The sequence below is a fragment of the Xyrauchen texanus genome, chromosome 35 (assembly GCF_025860055.1).
Source record: "Xyrauchen texanus isolate HMW12.3.18 chromosome 35, RBS_HiC_50CHRs, whole genome shotgun sequence".
NCBI lineage: Eukaryota > Metazoa > Chordata > Actinopteri > Cypriniformes > Catostomidae > Xyrauchen > Xyrauchen texanus.
The window spans coordinates 21,076,978-21,096,312 of NC_068310.1; the positions used below are offsets into that span (position 1 = coordinate 21,076,978).

At 37.2% G+C, this 19,335-nt stretch overlaps 1 protein-coding gene across 1 annotated transcript in view; it reads left to right on the forward strand.

The window, feature by feature from the left end:
* LOC127628837 (arginine-glutamic acid dipeptide repeats protein-like) overlaps positions 1 to 19,335 on the forward strand; it is a 231,245-nt gene that overhangs the window by 94,416 nt on the left and 117,494 nt on the right. Inside the window, 1 exon segment of the mRNA XM_052105758.1 lies at positions 2,452 to 2,522. Coding sequence (XP_051961718.1) covers positions 2,452 to 2,522 — 71 coding nt within the window.

Here is a 19,335-nt window from a genome sequence, read left to right on the forward strand (position 1 = left end):
GCACTGTTTGCAAATATGGAGGAACATTATACGCTAGCTTGGTTGATTTTGGTTTAGATATGTTATTATCTGTTTCTTTACTCACAAATGTTGTATTTTTGTGTGCTTATCCTGGATGTCTCAACAGAGTGGAGAATGTGAGATTACATCTGTATCCATGGCAACATGAATACGTCAAACGAGAGCCTGTTTGGACTTCACCCTCTCCTGAAGCGTTGGATTATAGTTAAAAAGTACTTAAATATTTATCATTTTGCCTCCGAAGCAATTGTATCACTTTAGAAGTCAATAACTTAACAGCTGGAGTCGTATCGATGACATTTATGCTAACTGTCTGTGATTTTTGGACCTTCAAAAGAGAAATTGCCATTCACTTGCATTTTAAGACCTACTTAGCTAAGATATTATTCTTCAAATGTGTTCTGGTGAAGACAAAGTGATACACTACTGGGATATCTACTGAGTAAAAAATGAGAGAATTTAAAATTTTGGATGAACTACCCCTTTGCTGGGGTAACTGTAAGATTAGACTCCATCGACATGCACAAGTGTTTGTTACAGATTTAGTGAGCTTGAAACAAGTTGGTTGACTGGCTCATGCTTGTTATTGTACAGCTCATCTTTTAACGCACAGAATGGTCTTTGTTTATGAGCCAGGAAGTGTGAAAGAATTGTTCAGCATGAGTGCATGGAGATATCTCAATCTGTTATGACTCTTGAATCCTGCGGTCTGATAAGCATGGAAATTTATTGTACCGTTTCACTTTAGCACAGCACTTATTGATGATAGGTGTAAAACAAATATTTGGCCTATATTTTATCAATATATAAGTGCATTAAAGCATGCTTTAGGGCCTTTGAGCTTGATTTTGTTCTGAAAAAGGGGCCCCACTACTTCAAACTTTTACTCCAGGTGGTCGAAACACTATTTAACCCACCCAGTTGCGCTTGTTATGTCCTATTACTGCTTAAAACCAGACCAAATGCTCTTATAGAACCATTACAGACAACTTCAAATGGCATTTACAACCGGTTTTTACTTCCGTTATGAGATTTAGTTCTGGCTGAAACAAAAAAATGTTGGGCTGGACTTTATTTTATCCAATGGTGATTTTGATTTGTGAAAAGTGGTCATTCGACAGCAGATCTCAGCTAGACCTGCAAGTTTGATAAAGCAATTGCTTAAATAGCTATTTGGCAATTCGTTAACATTATTCCAAAGCCTAGGTGATGCCAAAGGAAAATAATTTCAGTGTTGGATGAAGTTATTACATTTTGATAAAAGATTATGAAGACAAACACTTTTAGACCACAAAGAATGTGTTTTTGATAAGTACCTAGGGTCACTTTGGATTTCATGTTGACTTGATACCACAGCAACAACACCCTCAACTCAAGCAGAACAGCTCAGAGCTAGGTATCACAAATACCAACTAGGGTGCTGGTGTGAAATGAATTTGTTGTGTGAAATAGCAGTGTAATGTAATGAGTGTTTTGAATGCAGTGGTGGCTGGCACCTCGAAGTCTGATCCAAGCAGCCAAGCACAGCCCTCTTTGTGTTCTCACCACATTTGAACTATCAAAGCATGCTTGTGTTCAAACTGCAGGCTCATTCCTCTGTGTAAATAAGATTCTTATCTAACAAACAGCTCTGAAAACTCCCTTTCTTTCAAACAGACACCATTTTTTCTTAACTAACAATAATTTTGATGTCGCTAGAGCGTAGCACGGAAGTATTTTCCATTTCAAAAGCAGCTCAGATTGTCTCTCCTCAGAGAAGCTGGTGGAAACAGGAGTGATCTTTTCATCCCCCACACTCTACAAATGTTTGGCAGATTGACCACAGAGGAAGGATGTGTGTGTGCGGCATGTATGTGTGTCTCTCCTTAGCTAAAGCTGCTTTCCCTTGTTGGGGCTGTGCAGTGTAAATGTTTTTGTTTTGGATATGAAGGTTCATGACCTGGCCATACCACCTGTCACATTCAATTTAAACACTGAAGCCCTCCTCTTAGCTTCTATTCATAGCAACACTTCAGCAGGGCTCGGCATTGGGCAGGAAATGTTATGTAATTTAGCGCCGTTTGGATACTAGAAGGCTCCCAGACGCCTTTTGCGTTGTATCAACTAAACATTGTCTTTTGTGTTTGTTCGTTGTGTTGTTGTCTCTGAGCAGCTCTGCTCTACTCCACAACCCTCCCCCCACCATCATTTAATTGTGTTGGAACAATGCTGGCCTTCTTTCTCAGACTCCCCTTGATGTTTGCTCTGGAAAGGGTGGACTGTCCTGCGACCAAAGACCCTCTAATCCTATTAATCACATTCCAGTTGTATTATACAAAGGGTAAAAAAATATGCAGGTTTGACTTTAGGAAAATGTATCCTTTTGCATCTCGTCTGATTGTGTAGATTGATGTAGTTAACACTGTTTTCTTTTTACATTTTTGTTCACAGATTGTGTGTACATAGAAAGCCGACGGCCGAACACGCCCTACTTCATCTGTAGCGTTCAGGACTTTAAGCTGGTGAGTTAAGTCAGCCTTTCCTTCCTCTATTGTCCTGATCAAGGCTCCCTCTTCACCTGCCCTTATCTCACTGTCTTGCCATTGTATTTTAGTTTGTCATTTTTTTTAATGTCAAAATCAAGATCTAACCGGGTTTAATGTAATTGGCAGCATTCATTTCTGTATTGGTTTTTAGTAAGTTTGTGGGTTGCACATTATTTTCAGAAGCAATGCTGGTTCAAGTTTGATGGCTAACAATTTTATTTGATTTGCCTTTGCTGCTTATTCTTCTTAGCTCATACTTGTTTCACCAAGTTTTTTTTCCCTTCAATGCTTTTTTTTTTTTTTTGGGAAATGTTCTTGTTTCATTGTTTTTTGCTCTATAGAAAACAAAATCAGCTTCCAACTCACTGAGATTTACAAGTTTAATTTGCTTGTGTTAAGCACAGCACCAGATACTTTTTACAAAGCCTCGTCTAGCTCACACGTTTATGTTGTAGCGCCAGCTTTGTTTTACATGCTGTTAATTGATCAATATAAAAAAAGCAATAAAAAGGAAAAGAACATCTTGTTGCATATTGCAGTACTCCCAGCTTGATACGCTCTTCGCCGACACTTTATGTAGATTATGAGTCTTCAAAGGACATGTTGATCAGAAAGCAAAACCACCTCAGATTCAATCTAGTCTATTAGGCCAATGAAATTCCTGATTTATTTCCACCAGCCACCGCAGCTGGATCTGGCTGCTTCTCGGATTCATCAGTGAGAGCGGGCAAAACCTCTGTGCCAGATTTGATGATTGCTATGCTGAGATAACATTGTGTTACAAGCAAATAAGCACATTATGGCTTTTCTGACGGCTACGTCCCCACAGCAGGAGGCAATTAGCCGAGAGGTCTCTCAGCTTGCCTGGCCCCCCTGTAGAGTGTGTCAAGGGTGCCCCAGGAGGCTTTGTTAATGGTACTGAACAGCTAAGGTGGTGATGGGAGGGGGATGGACAAAGGGCAGGCCGGCTTACGACAGCCACAGAAGCCAAAGGGGGGTTTAGATGGTTGGCTGGCTGAGTGAGGAGGAGGTAGGGAGTGCGTGCCAGAGCCCGGGCATCCAAGCAGCCTGTAATCGGATTGCTCGGAAGAGTGCTGAGGGTAGCAGAAACCTGATCTTGCCAAGAATAACATAGTATGTTTCATGATTATCTTCACCTTGATTAGGTGCAGATCTAGAGGTCTTTGTCTGATGGCAGTTAATGTCAAGGCAAAAGACGTGGATTCAATGCCACTCCTTCCTTCTTTCTCCTCACCTCCGTTATCCATCTAATTAATCAATTCTCATCTGTGTTGTTGGCCGTCAAATGGATTGGGTCTCAGATTTCACTGCAAGTACACTGCTTGCTTTTTCACCTTTCCAAAAATCATCTGGAATGCTGGTGACTCTGCTCTAAGCAATGTTCAGCTGAGCTGAAACAAGTGTAATAAACGTGCACTACAGCCCCGCCATGTCACCTCTGAATGCCGGATGTCACCCCTCTCATCTTGATTGGGACTTCAGCATCTGTCCACTGAAATGGTAAAAAAGCTTTCAGTTCGATTGTACTGACCACCTCTCGCTCCCTGTATTGACGCTTGTTCTCATGCATTCTCAGCTTTTATGGCAGGGTTTAATTCATTCACTTGCATAGAGTCTTGGAGATCTTTGAAAACGGGAGAGGCCATAATGCTAAATGAGGATATCAGCAGGTTCCAGCATTAGCAGATTTACAGAGTGGTTCTACATAATAAAGTGAATTCATTACATGCATCATGAACATGGCTCTCTGGAGGACAAGTTTCTTCTGCGGTCTTAAACACTCGTCACACCCTGTTTCAGCCATATTTTTTCGTTAGCTTGCATTCGAGAGCTTCCATTTAATGCAAGACATGAATCTTGAATCTGAGCGACCATCTTCTGCCATGAGGTGACAACCTTATTAATATTGTTCTCATCCAGTCTTAAGGGTTGAACAATGTCACCCCGTGTACCTGCATGCGGCAATCAATGATCAATGTGATCTTTTTTTGTGGTGTGTGTGTTCATTGATCCCCCACACACAAACCCACAGATCTTCACACTGTCACAGAGATGTTTCTGCCCTTCACTCAGTCAAAATCAGAACATTAATCAACTTGATTTTCACTTTTCCTTTGCTTTTTCTACCATATTCTGAATGAGATTCTCACTGCTTAAATGGGCTCGAAAATGTACAAAGACAGGTGCCTCCACCCTTGTTTGTGAGCACACACAGTCACACAAACACACAAACTGTGATTAAGGCACTGATGGCTGAACTGCTCTCTGCTTGTGTAAAAATGTGTGCAGTAAAGACTATAGTAGAGACTACCAAGGAAAATGGGGGGGTATTTAATTTTTGCTACATTTATCTCTTCTGTCCATATCACCAACTCTCAAGTTTGCATAAGAACACACAAATACTTGAGAGAATAGCTAGAGGAAGGTATAGATTTAGCCCTAAATCAAACAGTTTTTTTTTTATGGCTTTGATAAACTGCACTACAAAGGCCAAATGCAGTAACTATGCCAACACTTATGGTAAAGAAAATAGCTTAAGTTACTCATTACATTCTGTCAGCTTAAACAGAGGTTTCTGGCTCAATTTTGTTTTTGGTCATTTTTTTTTTTTTACAGGTGGAAGAAATGCGTAAATGACGAAAGCCAAAATATTAAGTGTCATAGATAAATATTTACTGAGTAATCCATTATTTCGTCGACAGCATCAATATGACAATGTACATCTATGATTTTAGAGCAACACTAAAGGTAAAACATTAAATAACCTTAGAAAAGTGCAGCATCATTATCTTATTTTTACACACAGGTATGTAGGTCTATTCCAAAAATCAGTTGACTTCAACACCCCTTGTTACATTAAATGCCAATGGTCCTGAAATTGTGTTGTATTTACAAAGTTGGAGTGCCTATAACTACAGAAGTATTATCTCAAGGATCTTAATATCATTTTAGATTCTGGTTCGGGGAAAAAATCCTGTTGGTTTATTTAGATTTAAGGCCCTATATGGTTAAATCCCAGAGATATTGGGCTCTGTGTGACTCCATGTGTAATTTATTAAATAACACATTTTCAATTGTCGAAAACCAAATATGATCAACATTTGATTAACAACCATTGAAAATGTGTAACTTTAACAGTTTTGTATTTACTGCAATTTTCCATTTTCTCTGAATATGAACATAGCCAAACCTGTATGTCACAGGACAGGTCATCGTATAAGACAGGGTTTCTCAAACTTTTTTGAACCAAGGACTCCTTTCATAACCCCAAATTCTTCGCAGACCCCCACCCCACCATATCAACAAATATGATATTATTTAGTAGAAGTAAAAAAAAATTCTGTGTGCGTTCCAATAAGAACGACCAGGCACTGCTGTCCTTTTTTGTCAGGCCTCTGTGTGCAAAGTGTTTCAATTACATTTATATCCAGCGATTGTACGCAATTTACAATTGAGAAATACAACAATATAAATTATTCAAATTAAAGCCAGCACAAACAAACACCATAAAATGAAGTTAGGGAGACAATCTGTTGCTCAGCTGAGATTTTGGCCATCCGCAGGATTAAACATCACGGAGAACACCACAAAACTCAAACAGATGCCTAGTGATTTTTTTTTCCATAAATTATTATAATTTCCCCCTAGAGTTTATGAGCATGAGTTTAAACATGAGTAAAGCACCATATTCTTTAGAAAAATAAACAGTTGAGGATTGATTTCTTTTTTATTTCTTACTATACTATCACATTATTGTTGATAATTAAACAACAGTAATAATACAATAACACAATTTAATCATTATTTAATGTTTCAAATGATGTCATTGTTATCTATCACTTTTTGCTTTTCTGCAAATAAAACTAAGGGAGAATAAAAAGCTCCCAGCTCTCTTCCATTTGGCAGCAGGCGGGACACGATTTATATTCACATAAATGAGTCACACTGAAGTGGGGGAAATAAAAATAAAAAATAAATAAAATGTATATATATAGGAAATTTATGATCATGTTTGATGTGAAGCTGGATCGTCAATCGTCAATTCTCTTAAGTCTCTAAAAGCCAATGATGCATACTGATTTTAGGACATTTACATCATCTGTGTATTTATATTGCAGCATCAACCCATTAGTGCCAAGCCCACGATGTACACTGTATTAATGTGAGGAGAGTGACATATTTAGTCAAGTATCTGCTGCTTAATAATGGATAAGCAGATTCTCAGTTAAAAAGCGATTGGATTCCAAGGGTGAAATGAGAACGTCCTGTTGACACTTGCTCGGCTGCAAACACAGCCATGAGATATTGTCAGCTTTGAGAAAGCATAGAGGAGACAGAGAAAGATAGAAGGACCTCTAAGCGGTTGCTCAGACACAAAAGACAATTCACCACCGAATCGGTCATAAACGGCACAACCCTTTCTCCTCAAGTCAATCACAGTCTCCATATTTTCCCTCTTTGTCTCTGCCGGAGTCCCTTCACTCGATCCTCCTGTTAATTTAGGGCTGACTGCATATGCCTGATGACTGACACTGTTGTTGTCGGTGTGTTGCCGTGGCACCCTTCCCCCATCCCCGTGGCTTAAACTAATTTGCTGATTTTGGCCAGCTCAGCTGCAGCACAGCGTTGCCTCTAATGGAGTGATTGCTGCTTGCCTCTGGGGGCTTGGCCGCTGGCAGAAATGCCCAGCTCTTCTCGCTGTATTGGTGCTTATGGACATTTAATTAGGTGTGATGTTCAAAACAATTATCAGAAAGAACTCACGATTTCCAATGAAGCACAGCGACAGGATGGAAGATTTTTATTGTTAGCACATGAACTCACAAACAGGCTTTTTCTTTTACTCTACTGTGATATTCGAGTAATTCTTTACCTGTTCGAGAGTTAAAAACAGAAACAAAATTGTAATTTTGTATTTGTTCAAAATGCCTTTGGGATTTTCCACAACTATTACTAAACGATGATTTAAAAATGACCAAAATCCCTGGCATTGCATAAAAAAAATATATATATATATATATATATATATATATATATATATATATATATATATATATATATATATAATTATATTTATGCAATGCCAGGGGGGTTTTGGTGGTTACTAGGACATTACTAGGGTTTTGCTAGATGGTTGCTTACTGATCCAAGTCGAAGTAGAAATGGGCGATTTAAAATTATTTCGATATTGGGGGAAAAAAAGAAAATTCATTATTCAGTTCAGCTAATATGATATTATGTATCAAACTAGACGGCACTGACAATGCAATACAGCTATGGATGGCTGAATGCAACAGCATCAACTCTGACATCAAAATCATTGCTATATATGTACTGTTTAGTTCAATGTTTATTCATGATGCATATCACGGTAAGAGGCAAGAGTTTTGTTTCTTCTTGTAATGTCTATTGGTAGTTGGGAATCCAGCTTATGGGGCGTTACCGCCACCTACTGAGCTGGAGTGTTGAACGTCACAAGATAGTCTTTCAATGGAGTCAAACGTTTGCTTAAGATGATGAAATTGGTGAAGAAAAGATGATAAAATTGGCAAAATTTCATTGAAAAGTGGTCACACCTTATGTAGGATTCAATCCTAAACTGAGTGTACTTTAAATCAGTGTTCCCACAGATCCTTGAAGTCTTAAAATACCTTAAATTCCATTTGAAAAATTTAAGGTAATAAAAAGTCTTATGTCTTAAATAATAGAACAAAAGTAGAACATTTTTAGTTGCAGAGCAGTTCACAATCATTAAACCATATCGGAAATTTATGACAAGCTATCAAGAAAGATCAACTTTTGATGATGAGGATATAGTGTTGATGAAATATGACAATGTTTACTTTTAATTGTTTATATTGTAAAATGTTGTAGATTATTGTAAGTGTGCACATTTGATATCCCTTATTTAAATGAACAGCTGGAAAGTAAATAATTGAGATTCCCCAGTGTATTTCAAAGTTAAAGTGCCTTTAAAGATAAAAGTTCCACACTATTAATAAAAACTTTTGGCAGATTAACTGGCTTTCAACACATCGAATCAGCACAATCCAATATCGGTCGACTTCAGATTTGTATTTATTTATATAATGGTACTTAAACCAATTTTAATGTGATATTTGTGTGGAAAACATGTCTTGAGTGTTTTAAACTTGCATATATCCTGCCCTGTTTTACTGATAAACAATGTTAAGGCCAGTTTGAACATGTACTCCTGCATGTTTAAGTGTTACATGATTTATTTTGAGATTGTGTTGTTTTGTTTTGGTATGGGGTTATGGTTTAAAAACGTTTTCAAGATCTGAACAAATAAAATTATAGTCTTAAATTTGATAAAATTAATAAAAAAAAAATCTGCAGCAACCCTGTAAATGTAGCTTACCCTCTAGTATGCTAGAGTTTGCTTGTAAACAAGAAGTTATGTTTACATTCACTCCTTAGGTCTAACAAACTTGTGAAATGCATTTCCTCCTCATTAATGGTATGAAATGTAAATTGTAATAAATATCGATATTGAAAAATATTAAGAAAGAAAAAAATATTGTGATAATATTTTTGGCCATATCACCCAGCTTTATCCCCAAATCTCTGTGCCATCCTGCTCCCTAGAAATGTGTGGGATCTTTTTCAGTGGATGTGTATGGGATTTTCCCCTCATTCTTCATCAGCCAGGTAGATGTTTATATTCTGAAGAAATGTTTTTTGTAATAAAAATCATGATTTCTGTATTTGCTTAAATTTGAAGTTATTAAATTTTTTGTACTTGGAATTAAGGTTTGCCTGCTTATCTACTGTATATGTATGTGTGTATATGTGTGTGTGTGTGTGTGTGTGTGTGTGTGTGTGTGTGTGTGTGTGTGTAAATAAATAAATATTAGGGCTGTCGATTTAACGCGTTAATTTAGTGCGATTCATTTGATAAAAAATAACACGTTAAACAAATTAACGCAATGAATCGCCACCGGACAGTAATAAGGAAGATTCCTTCCTGAGAAATGCAAGCTTTTAGTACCACCTGTTTACTCAAGAAGGCAGTAAGTGAAATTGTTGCTGTATCAGCAACACCATTTATACAGTGAAGAAATCAACCCATCAGCAGACAGAACAACACAAACATGTTACATTCTTGCATTCAAAAAACTTGGAGCTCAAATTCAAACTAAGGGATCTCAAGATGTGTTCTAAGTATTAAACTATATTTAACTTGACACAGTGACCTAAACATTTTATGTTTATGATGCAACACACCCGAGACGCTACACAAGCATGTCTGATGCTGGTGTTCATTGACGGGTTCTTAAACAAGCCCTCATTATAAATCTCCAACTGATTGACAAATTCATTTGTGAAATGGATATTTGTGAACTGTATGCCAATGATTTGCTTATGTTCAATAATTTGGTAGTAAACAATACATTGTATTCTAAAGCTGCTTTTTGTATTGCCTCATCAATGATTAACTCTTCTGCCACAAGAATGTAATGCATTTTATCTGAATATTTGTTTTATTTTATATATATATATATATATATATATATATATATATATATATATATATATATATATATATTAGAGGTCTAACCGATATTGGTTTTTTCAGGCCGATGCCGATCTTTTGATATCCGGGTCGGCCGATGGCCGATTAATGCTGCCGATTTATTTTGGCCGATATGTGCTTGTTTTTAACCTCTTATTTGAACCTTTTATTTGAAAGATAAAATGTAACACAAATAATTACTTAAGATAGACAACATTTCTCAGCAAATACATTTATTGAACACTTGACCAATCTGCACTTGTACACTTAAAATTAAAAATGTATAATGTAAAAACATATTGTATAAATAATGAATAACAAATATATTAAATAAACAAAGCAGGTGTTACGAACTGCTCCGAGACACGAAGGTTGAGATCCAAATGCAGCTTTAATTAAGGGGCAATCCAGAAACGTAATCCAATATTCAGAGCATCCAAGAGAAGCACAGGCATAACTAGGGATGGGTATCGTTAAGGTTTTAATGGTATTACTATCTTACTGATACTGCTTATTGATCCGGTACTTTAACGGTATTCTTAACGGTTCTTTTTGTTATATATATATAATTTTATTTCAGGAAGGTCTACTAACATTACTGTTCAGGTGTGGTCTAAAAAGAAATCTAATAAAGTAATCAATTGCAAAATAACACTGCATAGTTTATCATAGATAGATTAATGCTTATTAATGCATAAGTTATTCATTCAAGAGCTGTAAGTGATTTTCCCTTTGCCTTTTGTTGTTTGATTCGCAGTAATGGCTCAATCATCAGCATGTTTATTAGACTGCTTCCCCTTTAAGACCAAGTGCAGCTCTAATAGGCTCCTGATGCAGCATATTTTCTCCCCAACTATTTCCATAACTACGTCCATTTAAGACATAAACTGTGTTTAAGTGAATCTCCAAGCCTGTCGTTTTGACATATTTTGTGTATAGTTGATCGTTTAGACGCGCACATAAAACCCAAAGTAGTCTATACTTGTCTCTTTGCGGTGTTTTTCGGAGCACGCGCCGCCTTGGGAACGGTATCTCTCTCTTGCACTCTTTATTATTAAACGCGTCCCGCAATTTAGCAACAGTAGCTAGACTGCATTTTACAACAATCACCGATCGTGCTGATTCTGACGTTAAGTTTGAGTTTTAGGGAGAAATGTCAGTGCACCGCTGTGAAGGGAAGGAAGTTGTGCTAGACAGAATGCGGCTTATGTATAAATATTCTTTTTATAATCTTTGGAAGGCGAAATCTAAAATAAAATCAGACTAATAATCACAGATCTAAACCAGGCTATGTTTGAATGTTTAGTTCTGTCACTCATTTAGCTGGGCTCGTGTTGTGCTCGCTGTGGCACCGCGTGAGTGAGTTCTCTCTCTCTCTCTCTCTCTGACTGCGAATAGCTAAATTGCATCACAGACAAATGGTTTCATATTATTATACATAGAAATGGCTGGCGAGATAAAATAACTTTCTCTTTGTAGCAATAAAGAATGTATTTTCTTAATTTCTCCAGTACCGACAGCAGAACCGATAACGTCCGAGCTTACCAAAGCCAGTCCTTCGCTAGCCTATAGCCTACTGCGTTGGTATTTTATTACTTATTTCTCTGCATTGAGTGACAACCCTCTCAAATATAAGACACACAAACAGAACAAATAAAAGTCTCAGATTCACTGTCTGTAATTGCAAAATTCTTGCTTACTTATTGTGACATGATAGCAACCCTTCTGCTGTGATAATGCAAATTCAACTACGCTATCAATATCCAAAGTAGCCGAACGTCATGTCAACTATCGCGTTTGTCACGTTTTTTTCTTGAAGTTGGCAGTAACGTCAAAAGTTTTTAATTAAATCTAAAGAAGTTATACAAATTTAATCCTTACTGTTTTCTCCAAGGAACTTAGCTCCTTCCTTAGGCACTGGATGAGGTCTGCTCACTCTGCTGGAAAATGACTCAAGGGGCAGCGTGCGTCGAACACGTGTTCCACAACAACACTAGGCTGCCCACAGATGCGCCTACCTAATAATCGGCTTGATATGCGTGGATATTGGCCGATGCCGATTATGTAAAAAATGCAAAAAATCGGCCGATTAATCGGTCGACCTCTAATATATATATATCATTAAGTAATTACAAATTTTTATCGATTGACAGCCCTAATAAATAAATAAATATATATATTTATTTATTTATTACGGCTGTCAATCGATAAAAATGTGTAATTAATTAATTACATGCTGTCCCGATAAATTAATCGCGATTAATCGCATTTACAAATATCTGCTGAGAAAGCCCCTCATATAAAAATAATTCAATATATAATGAGATATTATATTGTTCATGGAAGACTTGATTGAGAACAACATGACTAATGCCGTATTATTCTCTACACTGTTTGCCCATTGAGCAAAGCTATACATAGACCCTTAACCATTCACTTGAAACAATAGCCTAGTGGATCGCAAGGACCCTGCAATCTGAACTGGCTCTGCATTGACCCAGACATCAGCACTCTAGCAATTAACACAGACTATTGATTATTTCTAATGCGGATATTGTTGATTAGGGTGGGTTGCTTTAAGCATTTGATAAGCCCAGTGCCAGCCCTCCCAAAGCAGAATAAAAGGCACTGGATCCTGTTTTTATGGGATGCAAATACATTCCCAGTGTTATTCACTCTTGATGGCTTGTGTGCATATCTATGAGCCCTTAAAAGCTAATGATTCAAAGCCTTAATTAAAATGCTTTCATAAAGATGCAAATATATTTGCATACACACATGAAAGATCATAAAAGTAGGTTTATGAAGAGATGCATTTGCAATACCCCCATGCATATTTCTTCAAATTGAACTGATGCAGACACGCTTAAAAAAAAAAAAAAAAAAAATGAAACTATGTATAAATGCTCTTTCATGCAAATACAGACACCTTCATCCATAATCCCTCCATCCACGCAAACAGAAAGAATGAAACTGCCTGTATAACATTAGAGGTCTAATGATGGCCAGTGTCTCTATTAAATGCTCACAGCGGCTTTGATTAAGTCCTCATCCGGCCTAGGGTGGGTGGCACGTAGGTTGCCTTATGAGTCCAAAGGTACTGTCTTGCACACATACTCCCCCCTAACAGCATCTCCTACTCTCCCTCTTCTCCTTTCCCTCACACAGCTCCAGCATTTTGAAATGCAATTATGTATCAGTGAGCAGCACCATCCGTCATAGTTCTTGTTAATATTTATTGAGCAGCACAGCAGCCGCTGCCATCTTTACATCGGTGTGCCTGCAGTCATTAAGAGGGGCTGTGTGGACAGGGTTAGCTTTGCGTTTTCTATATTTTCCCCGACCAGCACATCCCCCTCCCATCACTCCTTTGCCCGCTCAGCTGCTGAAAATGAGCCAGTGCATTTGCATGTATAAATATGTAAAGGTGCATTGCTTACAAGTGGCCCCCAGGTTTTTGTTGTGTGGTTATTGTGTGTGACTCTTCAGCCCGCTGAAAAAGTGCCTCTGGAAGCGTGCTCCGCCGGCAGCTAGTGAGCCAGCTTCGCACGTCTGCTCGGGAGCACGTGATTGACATATTCCTGCTTGTACTTTGTCTGCGGGGTAGCGTATTTAGATAAGGGCAGGTATCCAAAGTGGCTACAGGTTTAGCAGTGAGCGTTCGGCGTTCAGGGAGCCATCTAGGAGGGGGCGCTTTTGTCAAGCAAACAGGATGACATCACACAATGGTAAATCCTGCAGCAGCAGTATCAAAGCTAATCATGCTATCTTGTGCTTTTCCTTGATAGCCTTTTGAATTAATTGGGGGGGGGGGGCAGGAATGGTAGGCAAATAGTATTTTTATTCCCACCATATTTTTGGAGCAAATTATATTTTCTGTGAATTGGCTTCTCATTGTTTTGATGTTGTGAAGCCCTCCTCCCTTAAATTATTAATTGCCGTATTTTAACTTAATGGCCGTTTTGATTAATGTTCTTGAATGAAGTGTGGCTCATTTTCTCTCCCTCCCTCCAGTACACTTGAAATTCCACTAAAGGAAGCATTAATGCTGCTGGTGGTAATGACATTAGGTACTTAGCACTGTGCAAAATATACAGCCCTGCCTGCCGCTACTTCCAAATGGGCATCTCCCCAAAAACAATTGCAACTTTATTTGTATCAGTTTGTCTTTGACATTTTTAAAGACATTCATCTAAAAGGATACTTCAACCAAAACTGAAAATTCTGTTTTGTTTCAAACCTGAATGACTGACTGACTTCCGTAGAACACCTGGTCATAGTCACCATTCACTTTCATTGTATGTATGTGTATATATATATATATATATATATATATATATATATATTTGTTCTGTTTTTTTTTTAATTTATTTATGCATTCATTTATTTTTATATTTAAATATTCCCACATTTATGTATTTTTGTAAAATACAAATTGAATTGAGTCAATCCAAGATTTATTGGTTATACTACAATCACAAAATAAATGGGGAGCTGTTTCTTCAACAAATCCACAAAATGAGCAAGTTTCATAAATTATATGATTTAACCTTATGCTTTTCTTTTTTTATTCTGTGTATATAACTTCATATTTTGATGTCTGCAAATCCATAATATTGTGTTTTGTTATGATTGTTCATTGTAAAAGATACAACCATGCTTCATTTCCCTGAACATTTATGTATGTATGTATGTATATATAAGTTCTGCAATATATATATATATAAAAAAAAAAAAAAAAAAAAACTAGAGCTGATGCTTCACATATATCTAGAGAGTTGCGAAACTTGTGATTGAAGTCGATAACCACGCATCAAATGACTGTTTCTCATTTAGAGTAGAGGTGCTTATTGATGTTTTAGGAGAGCTGTATGCCGGTATGAATGTCGAAGCACATACTGGATTGTTCAACACTCTGCAAAACGTTTCCCTGCATATTCAAAATCTGTGCGAGTCATAGGGTGCTAAAGTGGGACGTCCATCTGCTTCCGATAAGTACTATTGAGTCTTAACCAATGATGCACTGGCGCTCCGCAAGGACTGCCTCCCTCATTTCCATGTTGCGCACAGAAAAGTGAAAATAAATACATGTATAAATAAATAAATATATGTGGGAATAAATAAATATAAAAAATAAATTAACACATAAAATAAATAAATAATTAAAAGTTAAAAAGAATAGAAATAAATTAAAAAAATAAATATAGAAAATAATAAATTCAGGAATAAATTTAATTAAAAATTGTTTGTTTTATCAAGACATTTATTCCTTTTATTTTATTATTACATTTATTTATGTATTGTTTATGCAGGTTTGGGCCTCCATAGAGACTAACATCTCTTTTGTGCTCCATGAGAGTGAGTCAATTATGAGGGAGAGTAAATTATGAGAATTAAATTTGGGTGAACTAGCCCTTTTTTTTTTTTTTTATTTTTTTATATATATCTAGATCACACATTTGCTTTCATTATCTATGTCTCTCTTTGTGCTGTCAGTAAACACTACTATGAAAACCAGCTTTGTTGCCAGGGGTAAAGAGGGATAGAGGGAGGGGGAAGAACAGAACAAGGGGGTAAAATCAAAATGGAGGTGTGTAGGGGTCAACAGTGGGGTATATGGGTGCTTTGGGTGGTGAGTACATTGCCAGATGCGAGACTGGAGATAGCATTTTCATAAGACACCTGAAAGTACAGTCAATAGCAGCTCGTTGACGGTGAGACTAAATTATTAAACAGGGACTTTCTTGTCACGTTTCATTATCGCGGCTTTCCCTTCCCGGACTACTGCCGCTGCTTTGCAGGTGGTGGGCTGGGTATTTGTCTTTTTATGCATTAGAAATCATTTGGGTCTCACAGGAACAGCTATGTTAATTTCACTCTCATCATCTTGGATTGCAGAAATGTGCCGCAGAGACACAATGCGGTTTTTGGCACATCACAGGCAAATTCCCTCTTATGATGTCTTCACTAGCATCTGAGGCTGGGAACACTGAGCCCTGGCATTCAACCCAACTGTTTCATCTTAAAAAGGAAAGGCAGACTTCTCTATCATTGTCCGCTTTGATGTCAAAGAGAGAAAGATTACAGAAAGATACCAACACGAAGGGAATGTTTACATTTTCACAGTCACATAAAACCTGCTATTGTACTGACGCAATCCTCAGCTTTTGAATTCTAATTGAAAACTGGGCATGATGTTTTTTAAATTGAATTTTGTTTTGGTTGATTCAAACTATTTTAAGAATTTTTCTTAAAGGTGTACTTTTTGTTTGCAAATTGCTTAAGATGTAGAGAAAAGCTGCTTTATTCTACACATGGTGCTGGGCGCACATTAATGAGCTCTCACATAACCAGCCGAATATAACTTTATTATTGCAACAATCCTGTTCTCCAATCACATGTGCTTTGCCCAGTGGCCGTATAATTGGATCCTCCCTTCCTCAACACAGACTAGCAGTACTCTCTCTCTCTTGCAGCACCTTACACCATTTCTCATGTCTCTTTTCCTCTCCTTTTCTCCCTGCCTTTCTAGAGTGTCTCAGCGCTGCTTCTCAGTTCACAGAGTGTAATTTCCAGCTTGTCAAAGTGTGACATGCCAATAAAAAAAAAAAAGCTGTGAAAGTGGAGATTTACAGTGGTATCGAGTTCAGATGCTTCCATCGGGTGGCTCTCTCCATTAAAGAACACATGTTGTAAATTAGCTCTCTCAGAAAAAAAACTAGAGGGAGTGGGAGGGTGCTCCGGTCTGGGGAGGACGGGAAATATGAGGCAGTTCAAAGAGGTACAGGCGCTAAAATTTCACAGTCTTCCATCTTCACGGCTCTCAGGTTTTCTTTTGTATTGATTCAAGCCTGGTTTCATCATCGCATTTTTTGCAGAGATGTACGTTTTCTGATTATTATTGGCCACGCTGTGCTTGCACTCAACCTGAAATGTGATTTTAAAGGGATAGTTTACCCAAAATGAAAATTTAGTCATTCACTCACCCTCATGTTGTTTGCATGACTTAATTACTTCTGTGGAACACAAGATGTTAGGCAGAATGTAAGGGAACGACAGCCTCAGTCACCATTCTCTTTCATTGCTTCATCTTTTTTCCATACATTGAAAGTAAATGGTGACCGAGGCTAACACTCTGCCTAACATCTCCTTTTGTGCTCCATGGAAAAAAAAAGCCCAATTGGTGAGCAAATGATGACCAGAATTTTCATTTTTTTTGTGTGAATTATCCCTTTAAGTATCTTTTAATGGTGCTGTTTTACCTGTAGGCAAATGGTCACATGTCCCAGACACATTACAGATTAGCTTGCTTTTAATGCAGCAGGCCTGCTGTGAATGAGAACCCTGTCAGACCGAATGGATTGCAGTACTTGGTGGGTGTAGGGTAGTCCACTTGCCTAGCCCTTCCAGCTATCAGCAAATTTCCCAAAGATTGCACCCATCCAATAATGCTTTGTTATTAATGGTTGGGCAATGAGAAGTCCGTATATAATCCATTCCTGTAAAATGTGCCATTTAAACCCACAAGGGCGAATAGATTCTGTGTTTTAGGTAAAGATAAAGTCAGAAACATACTTTTCGCATGTACGCATGTGCAGAATTAAATACTTTGTCAATGTGCAGCTCGGTTGAACTAACCTCAGTACTCAAGAGTTCGATAAGCAGGGTTCCCTTGCGTTACAGCAGCAGACAATCGTGTAATTGGCAATCACGGTCCAACTGAGGCAGATCGCTTGATTGGTTATAGCTATAACCAATCGCGTGCTTGTCTACTGCAGCGCCTGCACAGTGAGAATTGGCACTCGTGAAACTGAATGAGAGGGGCATGTTGTTCGTTTACTTCAGCATCAGTATGCAAGTCTGCCTTGTTCATCACTGAGGGAAAAGGACAGAAGAGCTTTTCATTTGTAAAAGTAACTGATTTTTATTGTTTATGTTGAGGGGCTTTCACATGACTTGCATCAATGCTGCCAAATACATTGAAGTCATGAAGCAGCACATCAGTGCAACCTCGGCTCCAACTTCAGTGTTTTTCACATGTTTTTGCCTCACAAATGGTATATTTGACAGTACAAAACTACAAGAAATGTTTTAAAATTGTCTACATTTATGAAGGGATATTGAATGTATCATAATTTATCTTAATTATTACCTTATTGTTTCCAAGTATCCAGGGACCCCAGTTATTGAACTACAGTAATTACATTCACCAACTCTTAAGACCTAAACATAAGAGTCCTCTGTTTACTTTCCGCAATTAAAGCAACAGGCATTATTATTTTTTTCTCTTCAAGCTCACAAATTCACCCCTTCGTGGCGCTTTCTGCAACTCTTGTCATGTGGAAGGGCAAAGCGCTGCTTGACGCTGCCGTTGAACGGAGCATTGACGTATCTACTCAACTCATGTGAAATGCGCTTTACAATGACGAAAGGCCATTATTGAAACTAAAAATTATTATTATGGGTATTATTTTTGACTTTTCTGATAAAAGTCATGCTCAGCAGTTAAAATGTTGTTGGAAAACGATATAGTTTATCTGCTTTGTTCTTATGATTCTTAAACATTCTACTAAAGATTTTTTTTGTAAGGGCATTATTGATACTAATTAATATTATTAAACTCTTATTGTTGTCAATTAGGGATGGGCATTTTGGTCATTTTGTCTACTCAGTACTCTGACTAATTACTCGAATACTGCAGTACCCAAGGGGCTATTACATGTTCATAACTGTGTATATATATATATATATATATATATATATATATATATATATATATATATATATATATGACGTAACATAAACCTGCATCTCGACGAAATGAATGAAGATGCAACGCAGCAGCCATAGATGTTTGTCAGACATATTATAATATATATTATATATATATATATATATATATATATATATTATAATATGTCTGACATAACATCTATATGCATACTATATATACATCTATCATATCATTATACATGTCTGAGATGCAGAGATCTTATGTTATCGACATCACGCAGGGCAGGGAGGTTTAGTCAGTGACAATCATTCACTTTTATGAAATAATTAACGAGTCAAAGTTCTTACATTAAAGGATGACTAGAAAAAGTTTGTCGAGACAAACTTTAAGTTGGCTTGTGAAAGTTTGGACCAGAAAGTTTGAAGTTTAAAGTAGTTTGAAGTTTGAAGTAGTTTGAAGTTTGAAGTAGTTTAAAGTTTGAAGTAGTTTAAAGTTTA